An 11,936-nucleotide genomic window follows, 5' to 3' on the forward strand; every position below is an offset into this window, starting at 1 on the left:
TATATTCTGCAGCATTTTAGCCCCTCTCGGCTTGATAGCAATATCATTTTAAAGTGGGTGCGTAATAAAGACTGTACTGTTTGCACATAACATAGCCGATGCCAAACAAACTGGACATTTTTGTAAAAAGAAAAAAGCCTGCATTTGTAGGCTAGTAAGAAATGATGTAGCCTAAGACATTGGACTGCTGCTATATGCTGGACATACAGAGATTTATAAACATTTGCAATTTCTTTAAGTGAAGCCACCTGAATTTAAGGAAAAGAAAAGTCTGTTCATTTCAAGTTAAAGACTTAAAAACTGAAGTACGCTAATTTGTTTCAAGGGCAAAAAGTCAAAGTAATATTGTTTCAGTGCGTTAAAATTTTAAGTATCCAGCTTCTGATTAATCTCTGAAAATTTGTGAATATGTTGCCACATTACTCAATGAGTCCGTTTGTCCATGTTTTGAGAGAATCCACGTTCTGAGTCATTGTTGCAAACTGTGACCTAATACGAGGGCGTTTGGGTCGCTACAGTCAAAGAGCCAAACAGCATTTCTTCAAATGTTCACTGGATGAGCTGATAAATATTGCTGATGAAATTTAAAGCATTTGATTTTATTTAAACTTCTATTAAATGTTAATAATGCATGTTTTCATTGATGGGCATGCTTTGTAAAGAATGGAAACAATTCCTTTTATTGAAACCAGGATTTCCTTTAGTGCCTTAAATTCAAATAAACTCCATTAGTTTCTCCTGCCAGCCATAATGTTATCAAAACACCAGCTGGTGAGAACAAAGGGGGCAGCCTTTGCCAGAGCAACTGTATAGTTTTTGTATGAATGGGAGACACAATTCCAATGCAAATTGTGGTTTGTAAATCCATTTAGATGAAGAACTATTTAAATAACTTTGTGCTTCCTTGTTGGACATGCTGTAGGAAATCTGGCTTTTTCAGTGTCGCTGTGACATCAGAGGATGGCAGGTTCTTGTGCAGATGTGACAAAACTGTATATACTGTCAAGCATTTATGATTAGATGTGTATGTACCAGTAATGTACAACATATGAAAGTATCTGCTTGTGCAGCCATCTCAATTACATGTCATGTCTCCATCAAGGTATCAACATTTCTCAATATGTTTTTCTGTGATTTTATTTCCTACCCATTTTTAAAATTCTCTTTACCCTTCTCTATCTCCTCCCCTGCTTGTTTACAGGGAATCTGAAGAATGTAGTTTAGGAGAGGGCTCCCAGCTCATGTTTCCAAATCAGGCCCTTCTCCTTTAATGAAGACAGTATGTGGGATCCATCGCCAGAAGGAAGCTAGGAAAACATTATTTGAATGTTTCTAGGGAACATTTTTTAATGCATAAACGGGCCAGTGTTGCCCCATTAGAAAGGTTTCAATCTTTGTTTGATATGGGACATGTCTACAGGGTTTAATTTTTTTTAGAAATTCAGAGCTCGTTTCAGATGAAACACAAAGTTAAAATGCAACATGTTTTGAGTAAGATATGTCAAAAATGACTGAGCATGTTTGTTTGGTCGTCCTTCTGTTTTTAATGTGGCATAATTTAAGAAGAGGATTAACAAAAATGCAAGTGTTTTCCCTGATGGTGGTGTCTTGTTAAAGATGTGCCCCCAGAAATATGTTTAACCAGATGGAAAGGATATCGCAAGTCACTCAAATCTTTACGGTATGGCTGCAAACTTAATGAAATCAATTTGCAAGAGTCAAAACACACATTCACTGTGCCACCACCAGATATGGGAGTGTGTAGAACATTTTAATACTGTACAGTTAATAAATGCCTATTTTTGTTGTTACTGAATGTTCTCATACAACATTTTAATCGCAATAACCAGTTATGTAATTCGGGTGCATCAAAGTCTCAGGTGGGTTGTTTATGAAATGTATAAGTTCAACTTAATGGCCAGACTGACCAATTTCCAAGTCACTTTGGCTTCATGAAAATTTTTATGTTGCCTATGGCATGCCTTTTACTGCAATGTTTATTTTCTTGTGTTTAATGAGCAAGTCAAACTGCAAAATGTTTTTAAGATGTCAACTTTTTTTCCTTTTTTTTTTTAAATGCCTTTGTTTTCTGATATATATTAAAATACAAAAAGCCAATGTGTGGGTTGTTGCTGTTTTATTGAGTCTTGCTAGATCATTCAGCAACGCTTTACAAGTGGGTGCCGCCACATATGGAAGTCCTGTTCTTTTCAGTATTATCTTTATGGATTTCTTGGTTGCAGAGGTTTCTCTGAATGGCACACCAAGTGTGATTCATTAAGTCCTTTATTAGCTTTGTGAGATGGGACTTATTGCATTTTTGTCCAATAAACTGATCTGTGCTACCAAAAAGAGCACCGTAAAACTTGCAGAATTAAGTGTAGAGACTGGACTGATTGTCAACTGTTTGCCCTATTAAAACACTGATGCATTTAGAACCAAATAATCTACTCACCTTGTATTCCTGCTTATTATTTTACCTGTCATTGTTTGGAGCAGGTTACTTTTAAAAAGTCTACCAGGAGTTAAAAGGTTCACCCAAAAATTTAAATTCTCTAATATTTTACTCACCCTCATGTCATTCCAAATGTGTATGACTTTTTTCTGTGTATAACTTTTTTAGAAGAATATCTCAGCTCTGGAGGTCTATGCAAGTAAATGGTAACCAGAACTTTAAAGCTCAGAGAAGCACATAAAGACAGCAGAAAAGAAATCCATAGCGATATGATTGGTGTGGATGAGAAACAGGTTGATATTATGTAAAAAATATTTGTTTTTTGGTGATTCACTTTCTTTGTGCATATTGTCACCTACTGGTCGGGGCTGGTCAAAGGTTGAGATCTATATTAAAAAGAAGTTAAATATTGATCTGTTTCTCACCCACACTTATATTGCTTCTGAAGTCATGGATTAAACCACTGGAGTTAGAAGGATTACTTTTATGCTGCCTTTATTTGCTTTTTGGAGCTTCAAAGTTTTGGTCACCATTCACTAGCATTTTATGGACCTACTGAGCTGAGATATTCTTCTAAAAATCTTCTGTGTTCTGCAGAAGAAAAAGTCATTCACATCTGGGATGGCATTAAGGTGAGTAAATTATGAGAGAATTTCCATTTTTTGGGTGAACTATCCCTTTATACAGTTGAAGTCAGAAGTTTACATACACCTTAACCAAATACATTTAAATTCAGTTTTTCACAATTCCTGACATTTAATCGTAAAAAACATTTCCTGTCTTAGGTGAGTTAGGATCACTACTTTATTTTGAGAATGTGAAATGTCAGAATAATAGTAGAGATAATGATTTATTTCAGCTTTTATTTCTTTCATCACATTTTCAGTGGGTCAGAAGTTTACATACACTTTGTTAGTATTTGGTAGCATTGCCTTTACATGTTTAAACTTTGGTCAAATGTTTTGGCCTTCCACAAGCTTCTCACAATAAGTCTCTGGAATTTTGGCCCATTCCTCCAGACAGAACCGGTGTAACTGAGTCGGGTTTGTAGGCCTCCTTGTTTGCACACTTTCTCAGTTCTGCTCACATATTTTCAATTGGATTGAGGTCAGGGCTTTATGGTGGCCACTCCAATACTTTGACTTTGTTGTCCATTTTGGACACAACTTTGGAGGTATGCTTGGGGTTATTGTCCATTTGGAAGACCCATTTGCAACTGAGCTTTAACTTCCTGGCTGATGTCTTAAGATGTTGCTTCAATATTTCCACACAATTTTCCTTCCTCATGATGCCATCTATATTGTGAAGTGCACCAGTCCCTCCTGCAGCAAAGCACCCCCACAACATGATGCTGCCATCCCCATGCTTCACGGTTGGGATGGTGTTCTTCGGCTTGCAAGCCTCACCCTTTTTCCTCCAAACATAACGATTGTCATCATGGCCAAAAAGTTCAATTTTTGTTTCATCAGACCAGGGGAAATTTCTCCAAAAAGTAAGATCTTTGTCCCCATGTGCACTTGCAAACTGTAATCTGGCTTTTTTATGGTGGTTTTGGAGCAGTGGCTTCTTCCTTGCTGAGCAGCCTTTCAGGTTATGTCGATATAGGACTCATTTTACTGTGGATATAGATACTTGTCTACCTGTTTCCTCCAGCATCTTCACAAGGTCCTTTGTTGTTGTTCTGGGATTGACTTGCACTTTTCGCACACCAAAACGTCGTTCATCTCTAGGAGACAGAATGTGTCTCCTACCTGAGCGGTATAATGGCTGCATCATCCCATGGTGTTTATACTTGTGTACTACTGTTTGTACAGATGAACATGGTACCTTCAGGCATTTGGAAATTGCTCCCAAGGATGAACCAGAATTGTGGAGGTCCGCAATTTTTTTTCTGAGGTCTTGGCTGATTTCTTTTGATTTTCCCATGATGTCAAGCAAAGAGGCACTGAGTTTCAAGGTAGGCCTTAAAATACATCCACAGGTACACCTCAAATTCAGTACACCTCCTGTCAGAAGCTAACTGGCTAAAGGCTTGACATCATTTTCTAGAATTTTCCAAGCTGCTTAAAGGTACAGTTAACTTAGTGTATGTAAACTTCTGACCCACTGGAATTGTGATATAGTCAATTAAAAGTGAAACAATCTGTCTGTAAACAGTTATTCGAAAAATTACTCATGGCATGCACAAAGTAGATGTCCTAAATTACTTGCTAAAACTATAGTATGCTAATATTAATTCTGTGGAGTGGTTAAAGAATGAGTTTTAATGACTTCAGCCTAAGTGTATGTAAACTTCTGATTTCAACTGTATGTATTTTATCTGCAGAGACGCAATATCCTGTTTCATGATTTTTAATAGTTTTAAAATAGTCATGAATACTTGCAGCTGTATTATATAAAAACAAATAAGTTCCCAGCCAACACAGACCGTTCTCTTAACTTTAGTGCATGGTTCCCATTTGGTTATTTTTGGAAATCAACTCCTAACATAACAGAAAGGTCAGTCATTGTTGTCTTTCAAACACCCCTCTTCAGTGATTCAGAAAACAACATATGAAAATATCACCATAAAATGATTAAAAATAATAATGAAATAGGCTATAATGAAAAAATTGCTTCTGGAAAAAAAATATTTATAAAATCTTATTTGGTTGTCACAAAAACCTCGCTGCAACTTTGCGGAAATGTTAGTTTATGGTTTTAAAAAAGGGAAATCTAAAATAACGTAAGTGATGTATAGCATTTTATCAGGCCCCAAATTAAGATCACAGAGTGTTGTTGTAGCCAAAACGCATTCAAATGATCAGATGAACGATATAAATGATAAACCAGCGTTAAGCGTGTGAAAAGCATGCAATAATCTTCTGCTTTCCCATTGTGTTACGTATCTTGCCCGCTGCATCATTCATGATTGATCTAAAAACAGATAAACTGTAGAAAATCCCATTGCATCCCCGGACTGGCTGACGAACGTTCGTGGCACCTGCTCATGTGGTTGTATGTCTGACATCCCAGCGAATTGTATGGAAAAGCATTCATCTTTCTACCCTGAAGACGTGCTCAACCTTTCACTCTGACGCTCATACAGTGTCCACTCACTGATCTTCTGTTCAATGCATTATTTCAAAAACACCAGAAAAACAATAGTTTATTTTTTGTCACCAGTAAATGGCCGAGATGAAATATTTGAGTAGAACAACCCATTATTCTACACAAAAGTAAACTAGTTATTGAGTTCTGACAAACAAATCATATAATACAACCGTTTGTCTTATTTGCATAACGTTTCCCACAGGAGTAAAGCAAATCCCTGCTCCTTTGCCCGTCACTTCCCACCTAATCTACATGTGAAGAGTTTTCATGAATGACGACAGATGCGGCCTTTAAACCGCGATAAAACGGCAAAGAAACCAGCCGTTTGGCTGCATCTCATCACTTTTCTAAGGCAATATTGAGATGAGAAGTCATGATGTATAACTGGAAAACACATCGGTTTGCTTGGATCGGAACAGTTTTAATTACCACTGCTTAATTTAATTTATAATGAATTGAAGAATGACAATAAGATAACTTGATAATGCTCCAAAAACGTGCATTTCATTTGTGGTCTGATTTTCATATATAGGCCTATATATAGCCTGTATATAAACTGTAGGCTACGGCTCAGTCAGATTTAATTGTGTCTGGAGGAGTAGAGATGTTGTTTCACTGCCTTTAGTGTTTCTATGAATGATAATTATTAAGTGAGCTATTAGGGTAACAATGATTGAAGTGTGCATGAATAGTGAGCATCTGCCCTTTGCGCGCACTTCAGGAGGGTGAACAGAAAACACGGATGGTCTGGCATACACTGAGCGCATATTGATCGGCAATGTAGACGGCAGGACTTCAATTCCATGAGACACATTTGTGGAGTTTCGATGAATCCTTTAAACCAAAGCAAAAATAAAAATGTCCATGATGTTTTTTTTTTTTTTTTTTTTCCCAGTGTAAACATGCATGGATGTCTGTGCCCCGTCTTTTCAGCGTCTCGCGCTAGAGTGCCGCGTGTTTTAGACGCCGCATCACTTTTAAAAACGCGTCTCGAGACCCCTGCGTTATGTCCTATTTGTTGCGCTGCGTCTAGCTTTTTATCACATGAACGCGTTCCGTGTGAACGGCCCCTAAGATGGTAAATTATATTTTACACTTGGCCCCGTCATCTTTTCTCAGTCCAGTTCCACAGATAATCCATGTCATGTTACAGAGCGGACTCAGATGCCTCTTGAGAGCATTGTGTGTGTGTGTGTGTGTGTGTGTGTGTGTGTGTGTGTGTGTGTGTGTGTGATGTATTTAGGCTAATGCCTTTGATTCAGTAACAGTTCATTGAGGGAGCTCTCCTGGAGCAGGACAGGAAAGCCTGGAAACATTTCTCTAACTTCAGATCAAGCTTCGTCCTTGGCAAATACTGCGAAAACGTGCTTGAACGGGTTTATGCAGTAACTATTTACGCATGTTGACACTTTTACAGATCATTAGTCTAATTCTTTCTTCATTCTGGATTCAGACCATTTTTCCTATAAAGGTAAGTTATCAAATAAACACAATGTACTTTCTCAAGTTACAGTTTTTTTTATTTAGTACTTAATTTTCTATATCCCTTCTGTTCAACTATTTTGGCATATTATAGTGTAAAAAAAATTAGATAAAATATTAGGTTTGTTTATTTTTATTTTTTTTGGTTGATTAAATGACGTTGAACATATTGGATAATAATTATACATTATTACAATATAACACAAACATTATACATCTGACAGTTTCAAAAGCTGACAATGAATAGTAGGCTACTATTTTAATTTATATTTTCCTCCAAAATACACATTAAAGACACATTGAGTTCCGCATTCATCAAATAGACACAATGTACTTTCTTAAATTACAGTTTCTTTTTATTAAGTATTTATTTTAAACTTTCCTTTTGTTGTACTATTTTTCATATCGCAGTTTTAAAAAACTCTTCTATTTTTATCAAATGATTGATGAACATTGAATTATAATCATCTGAAAGAAAGTCCGAAACTTTCAATGAAAAGTTGGCTAGTATTTTAATTCATATTTTCTCCAAAGTGCACATTTTGATCACAATGAGATCCACATTTAATCTCGAGCAGTCCACTCATGCATAGATCTACTAAATATGGATAATTATTATGCAACATATCTATAAAACTATCTGTTTCCTCTTTAATTCAGTGATTGTAGTCTAACCTGTGTTTAAATCAGTTGTGAATGTCACCATCTGATGTTTGATCTTGTTTGTGCCGTAATTGACTGTTTAACTGGCACCATTGGCTACTGACAGTAAAGAGAAGTGAGCAGTTCACTGTAAAAAAAATGTCTGTAATTTTAACGGTAAAAGACTGTAAAAATGCTACAGAAAAAAGTTAATTGATTAACAAGTATTCATTGTAAAATATACAGTAAAATTCTTTAATATATTGCAAAAGACAATACAGTAGTTTTTACAATAAAATGTTGTAAAAATTACTTACAATTACTTTTTAGACATGAAAAGTATTATTTTCCTGTATAATTGATGGTAAAAATGTACATTATGTTTAACAAGAGAATACATGTACTTTTTACAGTAAATTGTTGTTAAAATTACAGTAAAAAAAAAACAGTAATCGGGCATTCCCACAATTCCCTGCGTGACCCATTACATTTCATTATATTTTATGGGAATAGTTATGTTTCTTCTTATTTTTAATATCAGTTATGTACTTTGGGGTGTTCTTTGTTATATTTGATGTAGTTTAGTTAATGAATAATGGATATTAAAATAATTTTAATTTCACATGTGTTACCCTGATGGTGTTAAGTGGTTGTCTGTGCATGTTTATTAGTCATTGCCGGAAGGAGTTGTTGCGATGAACTTCATGTCATCATGTGCTCTTCTTCAATTTTTACAGTGATTAACAATACAATATGAAGTAAAAAACAGATATTTACAGTTTCAGAAGGTTAATATCAAGTTTATGATGTATGTTTACTGTAAATGTAACAGAATTTTTGGTTTTTACAGTGCCAGCGTGGTCATGTAAATTACAACCGTTTTAAACTAAAATGTACAGGTTGTTCTGTAAAGTTGTTTACATTTTTGCTGTATTTTTTACATAATTACTCTGGCAACCACAGCTGCCATTTTTCTTTTTTTCTTTTTTTTTTTTTTTATAAAGGATTAAAAAAAAAATACAAATAATAAACTTTATTAATAAATTTTAATTATTTACTACATCTTTTTATTATAATTCTCACATGACTATCATAAAAATACACCTCTTTACCTGAAACTAACCAATTATTTTAATTAAACTTGACTATTCTCATTTTCTAATGATCAAATATGACTCCAATATTGAATTTAGGCTTTGCACATAACTGCAAAATTAAGTTTAACATTTGTCTAATTAAGTTGTAGGCTAAACCGTGTTGTATGTGACTGCTTCAAGTCCATGAATAATGAACACAATGAGCCAACACAAAGATCTCAAGCTGAATGCCCTACAGCTGCCATTGTCTGAAGAGGAGCACAGAGATGAGCCTATGTGTTGCTCATTGCTGTAGATCCATTGCAGCTGCATGCCAGTCTTCAGCAATTGCGCTTTTCACAAATAAAAAGGGCTTAAGTGGGAATTGAGGAGAGAAGCACATATGATTAAGTGCCTCAAAATACAGCCTCATTATTCTTTTCCTCTCCATGTTTGCATTTGCTTGCTTGCTATCAGGATGTGGAGTCACAGGACAGTGTCACATAATCCATAATTAACTCCACTTCTGAAGGATTATGAATGGCTCATCTCTACAGATTGTTTACTTGTCCAGTCATATGACTTGCTTCACTACTGAGCCATTGATAAACTCATGTCTTGTGATCTTAGTTAATGCTGGCCTCCATAACTCTGAAGGTACTTTCATAGTGTGTTATCCATTATGAATTTATGCACTCATTTTCAAGTCTTATGACATTATCACTTATTTCTAAATTGCAGATCTTAATTCTTCTCCTTTCTTTCCTTCAGGTCTTTCCAGGTCATGAGCTTGCTGCTTTCTAGCTCCACCATGAAGGACCGTGATTCTCTTTCCCTCCTGCACTACCCTGGTTCAGGCAAGACTAGCCCTCAGTTCCCATCTGCTGCCATCCACCCAAACTCTCCTGTGTTAGGGAAGTCCCAGCCTTTCTGCCTACAGTCTGGCCAGCACCTCATAGCCTCCATGCAGCTCCAGAAGCTCAACAGCCACTATCAGAACCTGACTGTATCCTCTACAGCTACCAATGGACCCAGCCGAGGGTATGCAAGCACCGTGCTGGGCCCAGGACAGATTACAACCCCTGGGGCAGCACAGGCACCAGGGATCATTGATTCTGATCCAGTCGATGAAGAAGTTCTGATGTCGCTGGTGGTGGAGCTGGGTTTGGACCGTGCCAATGAACTTCCAGAGCTATGGTTGGGTCAGAATGAGTTCGATTTCATCGCAGATGTACCGGCAGGCTGCTGACCCTCTCGGATACCCCCAGATGTCTCTCGGCTCCTGTCTTCCTTCTCAAATTGAAAGTATCCAATGAATGGCAATCAAATTTGCCTGAGAAAAGAATGCTTAAGTGTCAGATTTGAACTGTCAATAGCTGGATAAAGAAGCTTACACTCTTGTAAGTTTGCTCTTTTGAAACTGAAACTTGAAAAACTATAGACTTCTTTTCAAAGCAAGACTTTATAGTCTACTCTAACTGGAGGAAGAATTCTTCTCAGAAGGAGTCATCAGACTTAAACAGAGGACTAAAACAGAGGATTACCCACACACACCAAAAAGGTCATATGGCCAGCCTTAAGACTTTCTCCCCCTTCTATCTTTCTGTCGTCCCAAGCCCTCTCACACTACTTTATAAAATCCACATCATGCTAAGTGATATGGATTTAAACTTTGCTTTTTTTAGATGTCCCTTTAATCATTGCCATCATCTCAGCATAAGGCTTGAGGAAGAAGCATTTAAAAAAGATGATTTGTAGAGAGCAAAGGTTTTAAGCCAGTTTGACTTCAAGCCCAGAGCTACATGGATGGTGTTACTTGTGTGTAATGGAAGGCAATAATGAAACTGGTGCGCTCAGCTGAGCACCTCTATCATTCGAGAGATTCTCTCGAGAAACCATGTCAATGCAAGCAAGCATCATTGGTCACAGAGGTACTCTACCTGGTTGAACATTTTCCATGGTTAAATTTATTAATGAGAGATGTGTCTGTTTACTCCACAGTCAGCCTGCATGGACTGATAGTCTTATTTTTTAAGTTCATTTTTTGTTTCCAATGATAGGGCCATGCACTTATGTAGAGCAACTCTGGGAAAATGACAACATGGTCATCCATTTACATTTTTCTGTTTATTTTCAATGTCTTGTAGGCTGTATGAAAAAAAAAAAAAAAGGTTAATTGTAATGTAGATTTAAGCAGGCCTTGTCCAAAATCCACAAATATGTTAGACAACATGGTCATCCATTTACATTGTTCAGTTTATTTTCAATGTCTTGTAGGCTGTATGAAAAAAAGGTTAATTGTAATGTAGATTTAAGCAGGCCTTGTCCAAAATCCACAAATATGTTAGACATCTTGCATGCTTAAAACACATTTGGAATATCCATGGAAAGAGGAGAGATATTTTCTGTCTGTTGTTTTACTTTACAATTTTTGACCTTTGTGACTTACTAAAGTGTAATCAAAGACTTTTCGTTTAGCACTTTTCTTTCATTCAATTATTTTTCTACATAAGAGATGTTATTAGCTATTTAAATGTGTACTTTTCTATAATTTTTTTCTGAATGTGAGAAAAATAAAGTAACAAAGCATAACTCTTTGCCTTTTTCTTTCCCATAAAAGCAATAAATTGTTACACATTTAGTGATATTTACAGGGCACCGATGGAAAATTTTGAGTGCAACAACAGAATTTGACACATTTAACTCAAACAATAAAACTCTGCATGTCAAAAGACGTTTTAAGGTGAAATAATTAAGAATCAAATTTTAAATCTAAATATTAACTTTATTCAAATAAAACGAAACAAAAAAAAAAAACATTCTGAATACAAAACTAAATATTTAATGTGCATATATTTCATGCAAATATATGCAAATTGGTGACAGATGAGCTCAAAATGACTGGAATATAACATTTTTGCTGTAATATAGTTAAGGCAAAATACTGTTAAAGCCAAACTTGGAAATACAGTACACTTTTCTTTTGAGTCCTTGTGAGTGAAAAATATCTAACTGGTTAATACTGTCATCTGTTGTCCAACTCGATAAATTCAGCCCAAAATGAATGATCAAAAAGTATCAGAATGACCGAAAACTGAAAGTTAAAAGAAAGCAGACCTTGTGTGAGCATACAAAGTACCTGTAAATGTAGAAACACTCTTAAAGGAGCAATATGTAACATTGACATC

At 35.9% G+C, this 11,936-nt stretch overlaps 2 protein-coding genes across 4 annotated transcripts in view; both read left to right on the forward strand.

Moving 5' to 3' along the window:
• Positions 1-9,696, forward strand: part of LOC127444615 (histone deacetylase 8-like) — a 33,111-nt gene extending 23,415 nt beyond the window's left edge. For 2 of the 3 annotated variants that reach the window (XM_051704090.1, XM_051704107.1), the window contains one exon: positions 1,202-2,410. In XM_051704090.1, the coding sequence (XP_051560050.1) occupies positions 1,202-1,224 (23 nt within the window). In that variant the 3' untranslated portion in view covers positions 1,225-2,410. Of the gene's footprint in view, positions 1-1,201; positions 2,411-9,519 lie in introns of those variants that run through there. The other variant, XM_051704098.1, reaches the window with a different exon arrangement.
• On the forward strand, positions 9,560-9,997 carry cited1 (Cbp/p300-interacting transactivator, with Glu/Asp-rich carboxy-terminal domain, 1). Its single transcript, XM_051696487.1, has one exon. It carries the CDS (start codon positions 9,560-9,562, stop codon positions 9,995-9,997), a length of 438 nt encoding a protein of 145 aa, XP_051552447.1.
• The last annotated feature ends 1,939 nt before the right edge of the window (positions 9,998-11,936 follow it).

The sequence above is a fragment of the Myxocyprinus asiaticus genome, chromosome 1, assembly GCF_019703515.2.
Source record: "Myxocyprinus asiaticus isolate MX2 ecotype Aquarium Trade chromosome 1, UBuf_Myxa_2, whole genome shotgun sequence".
Taxonomy (NCBI): Eukaryota; Metazoa; Chordata; class Actinopteri; order Cypriniformes; family Catostomidae; genus Myxocyprinus; species Myxocyprinus asiaticus.